The sequence below is a fragment of the Adelges cooleyi genome, unplaced genomic scaffold, assembly GCF_023614345.1.
Source record: "Adelges cooleyi isolate 19-005CV unplaced genomic scaffold, UGA_ACOO_1.1 ACOO_flye_CR_arks_rails_tigmint_CR_PRNA_118, whole genome shotgun sequence".
NCBI classification, from domain to species: Eukaryota; Metazoa; Arthropoda; class Insecta; order Hemiptera; family Adelgidae; genus Adelges; species Adelges cooleyi.
Genome location: NW_026095771.1, coordinates 2,193,732 through 2,213,762, shown reverse-complemented (window position 1 = coordinate 2,213,762; position 20,031 = coordinate 2,193,732). Strand labels below are relative to the sequence as shown.

The 20,031-nt window shown below is 30.6% G+C and overlaps 1 protein-coding gene across 1 annotated transcript; it reads left to right on the top strand.

The window, feature by feature from the left end:
- Positions 1 to 90: 90 nt before the first annotated feature.
- Positions 91 to 1,203, top strand: LOC126847726 (small nuclear ribonucleoprotein Sm D3-like). Its single transcript, XM_050588107.1, has 3 exons — positions 91 to 330; positions 407 to 593; positions 660 to 1,203. The coding sequence occupies exons 1-3, from the start codon at positions 205 to 207 to the stop codon at positions 761 to 763; spliced, it is 417 nt and encodes a 138-aa protein (XP_050444064.1). The 5' UTR covers positions 91 to 204; the 3' UTR covers positions 764 to 1,203.
- The last annotated feature ends 18,828 nt before the right edge of the window (positions 1,204 to 20,031 follow it).

Here is a 20,031-nt window from a genome sequence, read left to right as displayed (position 1 = left end):
AGGTAGCGTTACCAGCCGCACCGTACCGCGACCCCGTTAACGGTTTTTCTTCCATGACATTCGTTGCCGGGCCGTCGCCGCCGCTGCAACCGCGTACAATCGTAATATCGCATTGTGACAACAACACGGTCGGCTACGAAAAGACACTGAAGTGCTCTTTCTGTTTTTATTTTTCTCGAAATCTACAGCAGTTTATTTCCGAAAATGAGTATAGGCGTCCCGATCAAAGTGCTTCACGAGGCCGAAGGGCACATAATAACGTGCGAAACCGTTGACGGTGAGGTGTACCGTGGAAAACTGATCGAAGCCGAGGACAACATGAACGTGCAGGTAGGTGAACCGTTTGGTAGCATTAAACAAGTGATGAAAAACTGCTTGATAAAAACCTTACTTTGTGTCTGATTAGATAACGCACGTGCACGTCACGTTCAGAGACGGACGCGTCGCCCAAATGGAAAACTGCTACGTTCGCGGTTCGAAGGTCCGTTTCATAATACTGCCCGACATGCTGCGCAATGCGCCAATGTTTAAAAGCAAAGCGACCATGGCCGGTGCTTCCGGCCGAGGCAAAAGCGGCATGATTCGATCTTCGGGTACATAACCAGCTTTTTGAGTTTTTCTCTTATGTACATTGTCTGAATTATGATATTGTGTTTCAGTTGGTCGCGGCCGGGGACGTGGTGGGCCACCAATGGGCCGTGGTGGACCACCAATGGGACGTGGAGGGCCTTCTTCTGGCGGTTCTTGGGGCCAACGTCGTTGATGTTAGAATTCAAAAAAATGTATATATTATAATGAACTTTTTTTTTTTTTTTAAGGTAAATGATAGGTAAAAATTTACCTAGTTTTATAACTCGACTTGACTGATTTACTGTTAAATATTAAGTATACTCTCACGAGTTGATTAAAGTTTAATTTCACTTATCGCAAATATGTTGATTAAGTTCTTTGTAGTGCACCGTTAGACTACACGGTACACGGTAGTCTATCGGTAACAGTTGACTCCAGGTAAAGCGCAGTAAGCCACTATAATCTTTCCTTTAAATGTTGATTTACTTTTTACTATAATATTTACAAATACTATTAAATATCTAACCAGGCAAAGCCAGGTTTAACAGCTAATTTAAAAAAAAAAAAAATTTTTTTGCTGAATTTTGCAATCTTTTTTGAAAAAGAATACTTCAATTATTAAACAATACTTCAATACCTATTTGTCCTTAACCGTTTTATTTGAAATATTATTCTCTAATTCTATTATATATTAAAATTAAAAATTATAAAACATTTAAAACTTAATAATACATAAAATTTAGTTGTCCGGTCTTATATAGATTTTTAAACAGATAAATTAACACGTAATAATAAATACTAAGATTGTCTGATATTTTTTAAATAAGTGTGATAACTATTTTTCAAATTACATGGTTAATGCCAATGATAGTTTAAGAGGTAAAATTGTCCAAGTAACAGGTGATTTGCATTCAAATCACCATTAATGGTTTAAAATCATAATATACAATTTACCTAATCTTGTTAGAATGAAATAAATATAAGTTTACTTTTCTACAATAAATTCATAATCAAACACGGCTTTTTGTGCTTCGCCGTGTTCTTGTTATATCTATGCAGTAGATAAACGAAATATCTATTAACGTTGACGATGACTATTATTTATTCTTGAGACTAAATAATAACAAGAAGTAAATTATATATTTGCAATAATTTTATGTATTATTAATATATAGATTATTAATTATTGTTTTTTTTTTCATAACGCTGCTAAGGTGTAATTCACACAAGTGTACAATTCTGCACAATATTCTTGTAATTGTAATTGACGAAGGAAGAGTAAAAATAAAATATAATTCAAAAACTATAAATTTATACTACATAGCTTACTTGCTAAGCATTTAAAGACAAATATTAAACATTATAGACACCGTGTAGCGGATTGAAACGGAAGTGCTTTAGTGGACATCGGATCAACGAATTTTAAGGCAAGTTCTGTTGGATACACATGGGCATACAGTAATTGGTCATTTATTAATTAATTTTTGTTTGTATTTTTATTATGCACTCTGGAGAAACAACTCGCATTCTACTTAGTAGCACCAAAAATTCTCTGCTTTATATAAATCTTCCATAATTTCATCAATTTATAAAATACACAGATAGGTCAGGTTTAGGTCATGTATTCATATAATGCATAACCATATAATATCTGGAAAAATTGCTAAAAAGTAAATACTGTCGCCTTGTTTGCCAAAATTCATTAATGGCAAAAAGTTGATTGTTAAGAAAATGACTTTAAAGTTTTTCAAATATTGAATTTTCGGTTTTAACCCTACAGGATTTTCAATTTTTCAGGTACTCACAATTTTTTTTTTTTTATAAAACTGATATATTACTGTAATCAAATACATAGGGGTTTTCAATAATATGTAACGTAACACAGTTTTTTATATCATTAAATGTTTTATGTTAGCCGTTAATGAGTTCTTCTAAATAGAAAAACGATGATTTCTAGTGGTATTAATCGTAGAAAATCATTATTGGTAGAATCCATGCCGATAATGAATTCTAGCTATTATTGTGTACTGTAAAACATCATCATTCAACACTATTGGACCGATAATGAATTTTAAATACCATTGATACGGTTAGGCTACGGGCCTGTAGCAATAAAAAATGTGTTATTTTAATTTAGCCAAAACTCACTAAACCATTAATTGAGTTTTTGATTTATCGATTTCTTATAGGTATTAGCCGTTAGTTAAAATATGAAATTATTAATTAAAAAGCATTTAGAGTGGAAAATTCACTATGAACACCTCTTGTAAATCGAAAGGAAATTATGTTTTACACTAGATAGTGCCATTAAAAAAAATGGCTAATTCGTGGCAAGAAGCCAACGATAAATCTAATAATATTGAATAATATCTAGTTATTTCAGTATAATCATCGTTAAATTATAATGGCCAGCACAATTATTAAATGTGATTTTCAATCTGTGAGGTGTAATTTTGAATTTCCTAATGATAAGGTCAAAAGTTGGTTAAAAGTGGATATTTATTTAATGTCTAATAATAATTAAGAAATATGAACAAATTGCGCCTCTAGGGTAAAAGGATTTTGTAAAAGACAAACATCTGTGTCATCTGACCCTTTGAAAGTGGTTTTCGAAGTAAGTTTTCACTTTGAATACTGTATAAGCCATAAATAATTATAATTAGATTATGTAATTGATTGTAATATGATATTACTCATTCTAATATCATTAAATATGTAATATGAAAAAAGAAAACGGGTTATCTGAAAATATTTAATTGAAATTAGTTTTTAATATCACATTCTGTTAATTACTATAAAAAGTTATGCTTGTGATCATTTTCAACATAGCTAGAGCTATTATATAATTCGTTTCTAAATTCACTTATAGTATAGATCTTTGACACACATCTAATCCCATAACATTTTTTTATTATTTATATCAATACGTGTAGAATTGGTTTTCTTGAGTAGTCTGGGAATTTAAATTATAAGATATGAAGGTAGTATTTTAAAAATTAAGCTCCTATAGTTGTTGCTCTTATTCAATGGATTAAAAACCATAGAAAGTTTCAATATCTGTGTCTAAATGTTTAAATAATTCTAATGTCTAAAATTTTCTTCTGCATTATTGATTCTTTCATCGCAAATTAACGACTGAATCAAGGGTACCGGACGATGTGGAGGACCGTTGGTCAGGTGTCATGCTAAACCAGTCGGCCGACAGTAGTCAGGTGATGCAATATACTCAATACAGTATACAAATTACAATATAATACTTAACAGGATATTAAGGGGTTCTTAACACTATTATACTTAAAATATTTAAAATGAGTTATGAAAACATTTAATAAAGTTGAAATAAATTTATTTTCTCAACCCACAAATGACAAATTTGGATAAATTAATGTGTATTTTTATATTTGTGTAACACATAAATTAGTTGAGTCAAATTGTGAAGTTAAAACGTTTATAATTAAAAAATCAAATAAAGATAATACAAAAATAGTACAACTATTTATAATTATATAAAGTATGTATAATATTAGGATGTAACAGCAAAAAATATAATAATGAATAAAATATTTAAAAACAGAATTATAATAATAACCAAAAATATAATATTACACGAACAAAAACCCAAGCTCTGCGTAGGCTGTTTCTATGAAATAATTGATTTTGTTTATGAATAATCGCTTTTTTATGTAGTTATTATATGTTGTACGGTTTAAACTTGCTCCTAAAACGGAATCAAACAAATGTGTTGGCCAACAAAATGCATTGAAGAACGCGCGCAAGCGTCGCAACAATTCTGACATATCTTTTTCGACATCCAGAGTGTTATTTCCAACAACGAAAACGGTTCTGAAACTTTCTACAATGTTAAAAACTTCCTTGTTGTATTTCATTTCCGGGGCCAGTTCGTAGAAAAACGACAGTGCATGTCTCATGAGCGACAGCAACGGATCGCTTTTCACGATAATTGTACGGAATCGTGCCAAACGGATTTCCACAGAACCGCCAAAACCAAACATTTTCCTAATCCCACTTTTCCATTTTTTTCGCTCACGCTGATTCCATATGAGTATCGCGTACTCACAACACTCCTTCAGCACCCGAGCATAGTGACAGCTCAAGAAAAGATGAGCCATTTGAATTTTAATGACAAAATTTTTATTGTTAACTGTATTACTTTTGGTATATAGTTCGAGCAACTCGGACACTGATGTCTTACCTTCTCGGTGAATTTGAATTTCTAGTGGATGTACCTCGGCCCATCCCGGATTTTTAAGAAGACTGTTCATCAGCTCTACCGACTCCGGGTCGTTCGTTATTGGACGAGTATTGTTTGATATCGGTTCAAAACAAAAGCCGTAGTCGTTTTCGAACGATTTTATAAAGCCATTTTTTATGTCTTTCACCCAAATCATTACATCAAGCATAGATTGTTCCGTTTGTTCAGAATAGTTAAACATCCTTTTAACTTGTTTCCTTTCATGTGAACCGTCGTACTCGTCTTCTTCAAAGCGGATTGGGCGACAAAAACTCATGTAGAACGCCCAAAGATGGCGTAGAATTTTCGAAATGTCTCTTTCGATAGCATGTATATCAACATGGATCATTTCGGAATAGGCCAATAATTCTTCTAAAATGTCGGATACGTCTTTGTTGAACACGGTGGTTGGGGATAACTGGTAAAAAAACGATAAGGCGCCGTGCATACGCAATACTATTTGCTCGTTCTGTCTGATTGTCCACACTAGCCTTTCCAAACATATATTTGAAACTAAATGTTCCAAATCAGATCTCTGGCACTGGACTGTGAGCTCGGCTACGAGATCGTAACACTTTTTCAGCACTAAAGCATACTTACAGCATAGAAACTGTTGTGCTTGTCGTGTTTTGTACTCTGCATTTTCATTGGTTATTGTGTGTATGTTGTGATTAATTTCAATCAAATCGTTCACTTTGAAACGCTCTTCAGTATCCATCCATCGCTCGATGATTCGTAAATCGTAACTCCAGTTTGCATTCGTCTGCCAATAACCATACGTAAAGAGCTCATTCAATGTGTCCACGCGGTTGGCACATAACAATGACACGCTGTAGTAAAATGTCAATAAAAAGACAATACTCGGATTTTCCATAATTCAATTTATGGAGACTCGACAAGTATGGAATTTTACAAACCGATCGCCGAAATTATGGTTACGTTCAAAATCGAAAAACCTAAAACTTCAATGACGCATTTTTCGGCGTTTATCTGAAAAAAACCTTTAATAACATGTTTTTTTTTAAAAGTCTGTGCTTAAAAATTTGTATTTTCAAAGTACCTAATATACATGGTTGTAGTCAAGTTTTGCACAATGTTTACAAAATTATTACTATTATATTTTTGTATTTACAGGTGTAAAAAAAAATATATGGAAATGTTTCTATACTTTTATCATTATTTTTTAAGCGTTTAAAGTGGCAAAGAGGCACTTTAAAATACTAGGAATTTAAAAAATATAATAAAAAAAAAAACCTTATTTTATACTACTGAAATGAGAATAATCGTTTACACATTAAAAATACAATTTATTACTATAATATTTTTTTTTTTAAGTCATATTTCGGTAAGGAAACAAAACATTATATAATACCAATGTTTTAAGAGTATTTCTTTTATATTAAAAATAGATTTAATACTTAGGAATTACTGTTGAAAATTTTGCTCTGCCGTAATTTGATTTAAAAATATTGATTTGACATTATAATATCTTTTTTTTCTAAAATAATTGAATTCTCATCAAAATATGATTTAAAAATCATATTTTTATATGATTTATCTTACCAATATTGGCGTAAAAAGGCAATTGTTAAAATAAAAATATTATAATATACAGGGTGATTCAAAAAGGTTGAACCGATTCCATGATCAAATATTTTGCTAAATGTATGAATCAGAATGAGGGAGTGGTTGTTTGATAGATTAGGTTTCTAAGTTTCAGACAGTTGCCACTTGACCGCGTCAGATGCATCGGTCTCTAAGGTAAACGTTTTCCTCATCATGCAACAAGGTTTATGGTCTATTTTTCTTCGAGGCAAACTCTGTTACAGGGCTGAGGCAGTCTTTCATTTAAAATGCTCTACTGATAGGCTCCAGTGGAGAGGTGCCCCATCTTGTTGAAAAAAGAATTAATTTTAATTTGAAGCTTTCATTAAAGGAAAGAGCTTAGAGCCAGTTTCGTAGCATATCCTCGTAGGTTAGTCTTGTAACAGTGATACAAATAATAGGATCGGAAACCTTGTATGTGGAAAACGAATGTTTGGTTTATTTATCTACATTTGAACTGTATCGGCTTGTTTCTATGTTGTCTACCACCATTATCCTACTACATTGATATGAGATATGCCACATGTAGCGCTCCTAGTGTGACGTCCACCGTATAGCGTACATTGTCAATGTTTGAATTTCCTTTTTTTTTGTGCACTTCAATTTTTAGTAAAATATTCTTAATTGAAAAAAGTTAATAAAATATCCACGTTACCATTAAAAAGTTTCTATAAAAATAATTAGTTTGGGTGGGGTTAAAAACATGAAAATTTATGAGGTATTGAGATCACATTGTTTAAAAGCATTATGCAAAAGAAAAATTCAATTACTAATTAAATCCTTTGAGATTCAATAGCTGCTCACGATAAAAAATCACACTGTATATAACTATAATAAAACGCATGACAATAATAGGATAACATAAGAAAATGTGATTTTCAGAGGACATAAGACGGCAAACGTTTTTCTCTGTACACCTAATTACATATTTTAGTTTGAGGTAATTTCGTTTGATATATTTCAAGATTAAGTCAATATAACAACGTGACATTATGACATGAATGGCAAATTTAACAAAGGAACGGATTATTCATGTGCACAATGTTAAAAATAATCATAGTTACAATATTATAAACAAATAGTTTTAAAAAATAATCATAGTAATAAATAGTTAATAAAAATGCGCGTTGAGTTAAAATAAAAATAAACAAAAACGCCTTACTAGGTTACTAGGAAACAAAAATGTAAATAATTGTTTTTAAAAAAAAATGTGTTACGGAAATCAATAAGTTTTTTTTTTGTTAGTCAATCAATAAAAGATTAAGCCATACATTTTTGTAAAATCTTAGGGATTTCTATTAGTCGGTTGGCGTCCACACAAGAACAACGTGGCTCTTAGAATGTATTCCCTTAGGTGTTGTCGGAATACCGATTTGAACGTGCACACGAGAAGAGTTTCGGCCTTATCCCGAATGTATTTCGGAAGCGTTGTGTTCGTCTGGGCGGCTAACCGGACGTTGCCGGCCGTGCGGTCTCTTATAGCGGAAAATGCCTTCTCTAGCCATACATGGAATTTTTCATCCGAGTTGCCAAAGTTGCTGAATATGCAAATTATCACCGATTATCCGTTCGCCGGCAACATGAGGACTTCGCCGACGGCCATGGGTTTTATGTTGATCTTCTCCAAAAGTCTGAAAACAACAAAATAATCAGGGAAGACTTTGAGCGCACCCGAAACGGTCTGGATTTCAGAGTGTTGGTAGTATTATCATGTTAACTGTACGGGTGGGGGGGGGGAGATAATCTCTTAACCAACGAGTGTTATCAAAATTCAAATTACAGGGCTTTGAATGGATATTTTGCGTCCACCAGCTCGACGACTTCGTCCCTCCAATCGTCCATCAGCATGACTTGCATGTCGATGAACATGACAATACCGTAGCCCATGACCAGCTGGCAAATATTTTCCTCTAACGTCTTTACGGTCAGACTGATTGATTGACGATTTGTGGCAACGGCTGTTGAAAAAGCAAAGGTACGTTGTCTTTAATACACTCGGAGAGTAGATAAGATGTACTTAAAATAAAATAAAAATGTCAATCAAACGGAATGTATCCGAGTAGTCGGATACTAGTACATCCGCTGCACGGAGGTATAAGTGATGGATATGTCTTTATGATATACAAGGATAATATAGGATCCTGGCACTTTGGTACCTCTATTACTAATCACTTATCCCTAATCGTTTATCTATTAAATCTAATATTTAATCATAATACGATTCACGCTTGGTTGGCTTACTTCCCAGGCTTCTGTTGATCGAGTGAAGTTGCCGGTCACCACACAACCAAAGTTCGCCGTCCCTTTTGTGGAACACTTGAGCAGAATACTGTTTGAAAATCGCGCGCCAGCGATCCGCGCTGCACCGCCAAACACCTGTAACCGGACAGGCAATGCCGGATCATCCGAAGTCTTTTTTCATGTCGGCCGACCGCCTGCGACTGGATTCCGCGGAACTTGTGTCCAAAAACAAGCAACAAACGTTTACCACGTTCAATCGGATTATAAACACCAGGCCGAGTTTGCCGTATTCACGGTTGAAGCGCAACAGTCTACAACAACGAATAACATCACACATTGCGCGTTATTTGGGAAACGTTTATGGCTACAACAATGAATAATCCTTTTCGCCTGACAAACATGTTTTTATGATAAGAAAACTTTTAAGCATTAGCACAAAGTACCTACATTTATAGTCTATACAACTATTTTTGTATTTGAATTTAATGATTTAATAATAATTTAATGATTAATGATTTAATGTTTTTTTTGAAAGTGTGTTTATCGCTTTCAGTTATATAATAGTTTTTAAAAACGTTTGACTTCGTTGACTTAAGTGAATTTAATAGCTATGTCCATTTAATATACCTAGATCAACCAAAAAATGTGTGTGCGCGCGTTTAACGTACCTACTACCGGTGTTAATTTCTTAATTAGACTTTGAAAAATGAACAAGTCATTTTAGTCTCATTAGGTATATAAATGTTTCACAGAGACACATACAAATGCACTATAGTTAAATCGTTGTTAAAATATATTTGGTAAAACGACAATAATATTATGTTCCTAAAATTATTCCTTAAAGTTGTTGTTAATGTTATTTTTACAGTCGTTATTTATGTAAAATTTTCCTATTGTCTTGAATTTTTAATAAAAGGCGAGTGAGTGATTATTTTTGATTTGTATTTTGAACTACCAAAGTTATACAAATGGTTTCTAAGTTATTTTTAACTTTTTAAGAGGAACTAATTTTTGTTAACTGTCCAACTTTGCCTAGTGCACACTTAACATACATATTACAATGCACTTAACATCCATCAAAAGTATTTTTTTTCTTTCAAAATTTGACCAGGTAATTATTTTATTAATTAAAAACACGCGGTTATTATTATTTATGAAGGAACAAGTATTTCAAATCTACACTGTTAACGGTTTCAGACCAATGACCGTTATCGAGCATTTGTGAAATGACAAACAAGACGATGTCCACTCCTTCCTTCACCTCCCATACGTTGTTTCTGATTCTTCTTACTTGCGATATTTTTTTTTTTATTACTGTAATTTAATGCAAAAAAATATATCAATCGAATTAATAAAATAATTTAAAGGTGCAGCCCAGGCCATAAGCGAGAGTGACATAAGTATCGAGAGAGTGACAAATTAGAGGTACTAGATAAGATAAATGAAAAACGGCAGTTATGAAAGAGTATTCAATCCAGAAGAGATAAGAAAATAGGACACATACATTAAGACACAAAAGCTTACTGAAGACAATAATTTAAGGACACATTGGAAGAGGAAGACCGAGAGCCAAATACTTGACCCAATTAATGAAGGATACGAATAAAAGAAAATACAAGGACCGGGACGAATTAAGTTACAATAGACAAGCATTGAGAGCTTCAACGAACTAATCAAGAATAATAACTCAAAAAAAATTAAAATAATGTTAGGTAGGTACTATTTTGTTGGTTATACAATGTTATATCACTGTTGTACGTACCGTGTTCTGGAGTGTAGGTAAACTTAAAAAACAATTTACTATTAAACAATATGTAATAAATAATACGAATGTATTTATTTTCTTCGGTTTCAATGGCAATCGTTTTCACAAAATGTCTTAAATTTAATATGTCGAAATTTAAATATGCGTGTAATTATAAATCGTACGTTGGAACAAAAATAAGATTAATAGAAAAAATTATACTAAATGAGAAAATAAAAAGTTGTTCAATCATGTAAAATCATAAGTACAAATAGAAAATCATCGATGGTTTTTACAATTTTACACGGAGAACATAACAAAATAAAACTATTTTTTATTTCTATGGTACTACAATAAATTTGATAGATTTAAAATAATTGAGTATAAGCTACTAAGTAGTATATTTTATAAATAATTTATACAGTCAGAGATTGGGAATTATGATTGTTATTCAACATGCAATATTGTAAGCCATTATTAGGTACTAACTGAGGTAAAAAAAAAAATCTTACATTATATGAACATATGTATGTACAAGTATTAGAGATAGTGCAAATGCAAAACGTTATGTAAATCGTGGATTTTATTCAAATATAAACTTCAAACAGGAGTAAATCTGTTAATTTGTTAATATGTTTTAAAAATATTATTTGTGTGTACAAATAAATAATGTTTGGGACAACTCAAGCCAAGTTGCCGAGTATATATTGTTATTAAAATATATTTTTAAATACAATATAATATAATTTTTATAATAATAGCTGCGAGATATTTTTAACAAATACCGCGTTTGCGATATACAGAAAACGGTTGTTTTACAAATTTTAACACAAAAGCAAAAAAAAAATAAATAGTCTACAGGTTTTGGTCAGACAGAACAAATCAAAATGAATATCTTACAATATACATACCGAGTCCATACTAGCTAATAATAATATTCTCAGTTGCTCAGACTTTATTATATAAAAAGCAAAGTATAATTGCTTTTGAAAAAAAAAATAAGGGGAAAAATGAACAGAAAGTTAATAGTAGGAACTTTAGGTTGTAATACAATTTTACATTTTCAAGCACAGTTTTAGAAATTAAAGTCTGAAAATTACACCAAAGGTAGATCTAGAACAGAATTTATAACCAGGGGCGGACTGAGGCCCTGAAGGCCCAGGTGGGTATACATTTTAAAACTACCAAATAATTTAATTTAGTTTAATTGTTTTGGCCACTTAAGTTCATTAAATAATTTTGTCCGGCTTTTTCATATAAATACTTTCTCATATGCGCTGTTTGTATTGTAGTATTTCCATAATATTATTTTTTGGTTATATCTATATCTTTGAAATAACTAAAAATATTAGTGTTTGTAATAATTATCCATAATTTATCAAATTACTTAAGATGGATATTAGATTTGATTTAATATAACCAAAATCCGAATCATTCGTTGTCCAACTTTGACCAAAAAAAAAACTTTAGTTTCAGTTCTTTAATCTTAAAGCTGCGCCAAAATAATTTTAAAACATTTTCAACCTTTCTCCCGGGGGAGGGAGATTATTAAAATATTTTCTAACACATACAATGTGGATAGTTCTGCACACATGAATGTTTTAGTACATTATTTTTTAACTACCATCAATAAATATTCATAAATCTAGTATTAAGTTTTAAGCAGAAAAACACGCCGATCTAAAGACAAAATAATAAACAAAATTGTCAATGTTTGAATTTCTTTTTTTTTTGTGCACTTCATTTTTAGTAAAATATGCTTAATTGAAAAAAGTTAATAAAATATCCACGTTACCAATTAAAAGTTTATATAAAAATAATTAGTTTGGGTGGGGTTAAAAACATAAAAATTTGTGAGATATTTAGATCACATTGTTTAATAGCATTATGCAAAAGAAAAATTCAATTACTAATTAAATCCTTTGAGATTCAATAGCGGCTCACGATAAAAAATCACACTGTATAATAAAACGCATGGAAATAATAGGATAACATAAGAAAATGTGATTTTCAGAGGACATAAGACGGCAAACGTTTTACTTTGTACATCTAATTACATATTTTAGTTTGAGGTAATTTCGTTTGATATATTTCAAGATTAAGTCAATATAACAACGTGACATTATGACATGAATGGCAAATTTAACAAAGGAACAGATTATTTATGTGCACAATGTTAAAAACAATCATAGTTACAATATTATAAACAAATAGTTTTAAAAAATAATCATAGTAATAAATAATAATAGTTAACAAAAATGCGCGTTGAGTTAAAATGAAAATAAACAAAAACGTCTGACTAGGTTACCTAGGAAACAAAACTGTAAATAATTGTTTTTAAAAAAATGTGTTACGGAAACCAATAGGTTTGTTTTTTTGTTAGTCAATCAAAAAAATATTAAGCCATACATTTTTGTAAAATCTTAGGTATTTCTATTAGTCGGTTGGCGTCCACACAAGAACAACGTGGCTCTTAGAATGTATTCCCTTAGGTGTTGTCGGAATACCGATTTGAACGTGCACACGAGAAGAGTTTCGGCCTTATCCCGAATGTATTTCGGAAGCGTCGTGTTCGTCTGGACGGCTAACCGGACGTTGCCGGCCGTGCGGTCTCTCATAGCGGAAAATGCCTATAAAATATCAACACTCGTTTTCTGGGCAACTGTAACAACGTGTTTAAGTTTTTACTCCCCCGTGTAAGTTTGGAACAGTGGCATATTTACAAGGGACGAGGTGATCAGGGTGATATTTGGAGCCTTTATTTTTATAAATATATTATTACTAATCTGTTTGCTAAGTAGAAAACTCTTTTTTTAACGTATACATTTTGGACGACATGAGTCAAAAATCAATAACATTTTTTTGAAATATATGAAATTTGTCCCAACTAATAACTACAAAAGTATAAAAAAAAAAAATAATTAAAAAAAGTAATACCTTCCTAGTTATTTTTGGCTGGGACTTGGGTCATAGTTGACCAATCACTCGGCAATAGGTACTAGTTTAAGTGTTATACTTTTATAGTACAGTGGTATAGTCCAGAACGTACTATTTTATTGTCCAACGCGCGTGATCAGTAAATGGTTCTATAAGCGTTACTTATCTAGTGAATATTTTTCAATCTATGCTAATACTAAAATATATTATAATATGTCAACCATAAAATTGAGTGTATTGAACTCCAAGTTTTGTCGTCCAACTATTATACTGTAAAAAATGTACGACTTAAAATCAATTATATACTAATTAATTTATATAGATAGTGCGATCACCAAATATATACCCAGCCGAGTGTTACGGGTTTTCTTCGTTGACTCCCAGCACCCAGTCGTCCCATAAGAAGCATAGCTTTAAAAACCTTCTATATTACAAGCTATTTGACAATAGTAAATAACTCTTTTGAATCGTCGTATCGTCTATTAATAAAGATTTATTTTGTACTTGGGGCCAAATTTAAGATACTGTTTTCCAAATAACGGGGCGCAGCACGTTTAATCAATTTATAAATTAAATGATTTATTATAATTTTGAATATTGGTCAATGTGTTTCACGATATTAAAAAGATCGCATGCGGTCTGTTTTTAAAGAGTTTTGTAGAGGCAGTATTTACAAAAAAAGAGATTTTAACAAATGTCAATTATTTATCAGTTAATTTGTATAAGATTCTAGGTATTATTTTTAATTTAAATATTTTTTTCCAATGAGTAAAAGCCATTTTGGTTTATACTAGACCAAAAAGTCAGACAAAATGTCGACTACATAGGATGGTCCAATTTTAATACTGTAGATATTTATTTATTATAATTTACGGGCATAGCCCAGATTTACATTTAAATGCATAATACATAATAATAAAATATAATACACAATAATTAAAAATATACGAAGAAGAGAAAAATACAGCAAGTATAAAATAATAACAGTTATAAAAATATAATGTTGTTAAACGGCGAACAATGGGTCTTCATTGGCGTGGCGCATAAGGCGAATAAGAGGAGAGTTTTGGAGATAATTGGAAGACAAATATGGAATATAAAAGGGGCAGAATTTCTAGTTTGACAGGCAGGTACTCTAAAATTAATATTGGCTAACATAGAGGGAGAGTCTACTAAACCGGAAAGAAGGCCAGATAAGAATCTTTTGTTAGCCATATGCCTACGATCCGTAAGGTTGGGCAGGTTTAACACGTGGATAATAGGTGAATGATTATTCAAGAAAGATATTCAAGCTCTTTGGGTACTTTTCTATGTTATGTAGGAAACCGATTTTCATTTAAAAATGCCAGTTTCTCGTAATTAAATAAATTTAATTTCCAACTTTTTCAGTATGAAAACCCAATTTTTTTTTATAAATAAAAAGCAAAAAATCAAGACAATTTTTTCCTACATAACCTAGTTAAGTTGCCAAAGAACTGTTATATCTTTACATTAACTGAAATCGGATCATCCTAAGGCTTGGTCGAAATTTTGTCTGGCTTTTGGCTAAAACGTCAAAAAAACAGACCGCATTCAGACGTTGTTTTATAAAATGTATAAAACATTAACTAACTAAGATATAAATTGGTTTAATAACATTACAAATGGATTAACAATACAATACTTTTTATTTCTAGTAATAATACCTACAAAATTATAAAGGATTAATAGTCAATACCAACAATGATTTTATTAAATCAACGCGTTGTACTCACCTAAAAAAATGAAAAATAATTCATGTTTCTCATACCTGCATATTAAACTGTATAGGTAATAATGTAATATACTATAGGAAACTGTATTATTATTATATTATGACACTACAATATATTAGAAAACAATTTTCTGGAGATTAAAATTGTGGGTATCCTTTTTAGTACTAACCGACAGGATTGTGTGTGTACGGATAACTACCTGTTTAGGTTAACAATTATCTACTGACCAACACTTATGTGTAGGTACCTAAAATGTTACCTAACTCTGCAGTGTTGATAATTTTTTCCATCCCATATGTCACAATACTTTAAATATTACCCACTTGTAGGCGGTTTTATTAAAAGGATATATTCTAACTGTAAATATATTATTTATTGTAAGCAGACTCGTTGCAGGCTTTGCACACTCCTCTTTTTATTATTTTAACATATAACAACATGATTTTCAAATTGCATGATTTATTCAACATATAACAATAATATATTTTGTTGGTATATTGTCTTGACCGTGACAATAATACTTAAATAATTTAATTAATAACTTTACTTAAGTAATGAGGTTTGAATAAACAACTCAACACTAATAAAAATAACAACAATAATCGTGATATAACGATGACCGGCACTGACTGTCGGTTGTCAATAAAAACAAATTTTGATAAAAAATAGAGCTGTCTGGTTTATGCACAGAGCCCTTCATTGAACTACTAAAAACAGTTTTTAAAAAGGAGGTCATGTCTTTCTTTTTAAGAGTTTTTCGAAACAGCAATTCGTGAGTAAAAAAAAAATGTAATAATTATTTAAAAAAAAAACCGATAATATTTTTGAATCCTATTTAAAAAATAAAAAAAAACAATTATTTAATACGATAATTCGATTATTTTATTTAGACAAAACCTGAAAATCAGGCTAATTGTCAAACTAAATTAACCCTACACCGCATAACATTTTTTTTTTAAGAATATAGTTACATTCACCTAGAAATCTGAACACTGTACATGTATGTTCTAAGGTTATAATTTTTTATTTTTTCTTAACTTTTGTAATTAAAGGGTAAAGTTAAAATATTAAAATTTAATTATGAAAATATAATAAAAACAATTATTTTTTTTATTCCAACACAAAAATACTTGACACTTTGTGCACGGCATAGAACTTTTCAGTCCACAAACATAGGCAGACTTAGGGGTTGATTTTTTTTGGGGGGGGGGCTTTAGTCCCAGACAATATTTAGACACTAATGTAGCCTACAATATCTTTAATTTTTCGTAAATTTTCCACTATATTTTGTCAATTTTTTTCATTGATGCAATATGTATAATATTACAATCGAAATTGATTATCAACTCATAACGAAATTATTACTATATAGTACATTTAATTTATAAATTATAAATATAAATATAACAACCAAAGCCGCTACTGTAGTAGTGTTAATAATTTTTTTTTGTAATTATAATTCTAATAGCACAATCAAAAATTGACCTTTTAACGCCCATAAAGAAAACGGTTAACTTCAAATTAAAAGGAAAATTTGAATCTGTCTTATTAATACGATCGAAAATTACATTGAGTGGTTTTTTATCAAACTTCCGCCAAAACTGAGAAAAATAGGTAACTTAAAAAGTTATATAACTAGAAAAAAATAATATTTGTACGCCTTAAAATTAGTTGGAATGTACTTATATGATATTTTTTCCCGCCGTCAATTATCGTCCCTTATTTTCTTAATAAAAAAAAAAGTATATATCTAACAGGGGAAAAAATGTACCCAATGAACTTAAATGTACTTTACATTATTTTGTCTATTTATTTTAGCTAAAAAAGTCCAAAAAAAAACTAATATATAGTTTTATGTTCTCGACGAGGTGAGAAAAGGGCTAGAATACTATTATTTCCATCCACATACTTCGTCTATAATTTAAAAGCAAATAACACAAAAATTATTTAATACATTACAAACCAGTTTTTGGCGTCACTATACTTAATGGATGAATTAAATATTTAGGTTAAAATTTGATTTCTAGAAGTTATCTTAAACATTTATCCTTCAAAATAATACCTACTGTAAAATTGTTGTGTTTTAATTTACTATAGTAATTATAATTCAACTTACGTCTATAACAAGCTCCATTTGCCAAAACAAACTGAAATATTTTTTATGTATTCAAAACACTATCTGTACTATTTGTTAGTAAAATAGACAATGAATTGATTATATTTTTTAGCATGGCATATACCCCAAAATGTTTTAACATAAAAAAAAAAAAACATTTTATTTTACCACGGGTTTTCAACTATTTTTATAATATCAGCGATAAGTTTGCTTTATTATTAATATTAATATATATATATATATATATATATAATGTTTATATTTTGTATTTGTTTATACTTAGCTGTGGAAAAGTAGTCTACAATGACAATAACAATCCTTCACCCCACCCTCCCAATAGGTCTTGCCACAAGACGGTTGGTGGTCAGCCGCCAGGATAATAAAACAGAAGTTGTCTTGTGTAAAATGACACATAAACCACAATCAAACGTTATCCAACTAGTCTAAAAAAAAGTATTAAAGTATATATAAAAAAAGGCACATTTGAAAAAAAATGGTTTTTATACTTATTTAGGTATTAGAAAATTAAATAAGAATTTTACTAAAATAAAAAAACAATTGGGTTCGGGGGGGCTAAATCACATTTAGCCCACCCCTAAGTCTGCCTATGTCCACAAAGTTATCCGGAAACTGTTCGAAATTGACTTGCCTTTCAAAAGACCTATAACTTAGGTACTTTTTATTGTAATAAAAAATGTTATTTTTATATTTATTTTTGGTAATGGCGGAGATATAGTTAGATATAGGGCGTTTTTGTACGGCTTACAATAAACGTGAACATGTAATATCTTTTACTTTTTTACAATAATGTTGACTTTTTTCGTACAGATCGAAATGTTTTTTTTGTAGAGTAGCAATCATTTTCAAATTTCCATGCTTGTAAATAGTTATCGTTTTAGATTGTAAATAAATAGATACTGGAGTTGTCACTGGATAGATATCAAATTTGTAAATTGGATAGTATCTATTGCTATTTTTGCATATTTTTGCATAAATGTTCAGCTGCAACAGTTGTTATGTTGGCGAAATTACTATACAATAAAAAATCCGAAGACCAATATAATTTTTGTAAAAGGGTCTAGCGCTGTTTAACCCGTGTACAAAATAGGTATACTAATATACCGAACCGATTTAATCGTGTACCTAATAAAACACCTGTAAACATAAAAAAAAGGCATTTCGGCACGACTGACCGATTACCCGACAACAGACTGGCGGTGTATAATATTGAATTTCACATATTTCATACAACATTCATTATAATACCTGAGGCTACCTGACACAATGCACACCCGCATACCCTAAACACAGAATATGTCGTCGGACAGGATAACAAGTAACAAGTGGCCTACGCAACGAATGTGTTTGCGGCATGTGTAAACTGCATTTTAACTACCTAATCGGTTGTCAAATGGAAACGACGCTGACCTTTTTCCGGAGATTCATATAAGATGCAAAATAAATTTCAACCGCAGGTCACTAGTGCGGTATCGTGCGGACTGACAGCACACACGTCGTATGTCGGTCGAACGCGTCGAGAAGTATCGTGGGAATTAGTTCGAATCGCGTGACTTACATGCTGTAAATACCACATCGACGTCAAGTGACCGTGACGGTAAAGTCTATGCAACAAGAAAATTCAACGTCCAAAATCAGAAGGAATCAGTCTTGGGTGATTATTATTATTAAATTGCACTTTTTGTTTAATAACTTGAAATACATTTTTATCGAGCGCCTCGAAAAAATTACCATTAAAAATAAATTCGTACCCTATTAGCCATTTTTAATAATTTCTGTTATTTTTAATTTAATTAATTTCAACTTTAATAATATTTTATTAAAGTACACAGTTTTTTTTTTTTTACCACATTATTGGAATAAATCATAAATAACATAATATTGTTTTTAGTTTATTAGTTGACCAATGTTAGTTTATTTGCAAACACCATTATTATTTTCCCTTAAAAATACTTAGCTACTGATAAATAGCTATAATAAAAATAAGTGATTAATAATATGGACGTTTTTATCTGAATCACAAATTATATCCGATATTTATATATATATATGAAGTTTTTAGTCATTAGAGGGCGGTATAAACGGTATTGAAATGGGTTTTTTAAAAATAGTACGTCAGTCGAGCCCGTCGTCGACTGTCCGTCACTCCGTGCCTCGTATTAATTGTATTAATAAAAAAATTAAAAAATACTTCTAACATTTACCTAGATAATATTTTAAATACCACTTTTAAAGAATCAAATTTCACGCTAAAACATCTTTATAGTATACTTTAAGAGAGCGTCGCACGGTGATTTTCAGTGGTAAAAACACGTTTACGCCAACTGAAAATAACTCGCTTAATTTTGGTTTTAGAGTAAAAGCACCCATTATAAAATTAAAAGAGAACAATATTCCGGATGGCAAGACGGTGCGTTTCTTAAAAAAAAAACGAATTTATTTAAAAGTTAAAAATGTTAAAATAGTCGTTATTTCTAAACTATGTATTCAGCGTTATACTTGAAATAATGAAAAAAATGCACCGCCTTACCCTCCGGAATATTGTTCTATTTTAATTTTATAATGGGCGTTTTTACTCTAAAACCAAAATTAAGCAAGTTATTTTCAGTCTGCTTCAACATGTAGAGATGACATTTTTTTTTTAAATCGCTTTCAAAGATGCTGTGATAGTAAAAAAAAAAATTAACTACTAAAAATAGAGTCCTAGTTATTGAACTAATAATTACACATCACAGTTTAACCTTTAAATTAAGATTTTGTAAAAAATGTCTTATACTTTACTCCTTAAAAATGT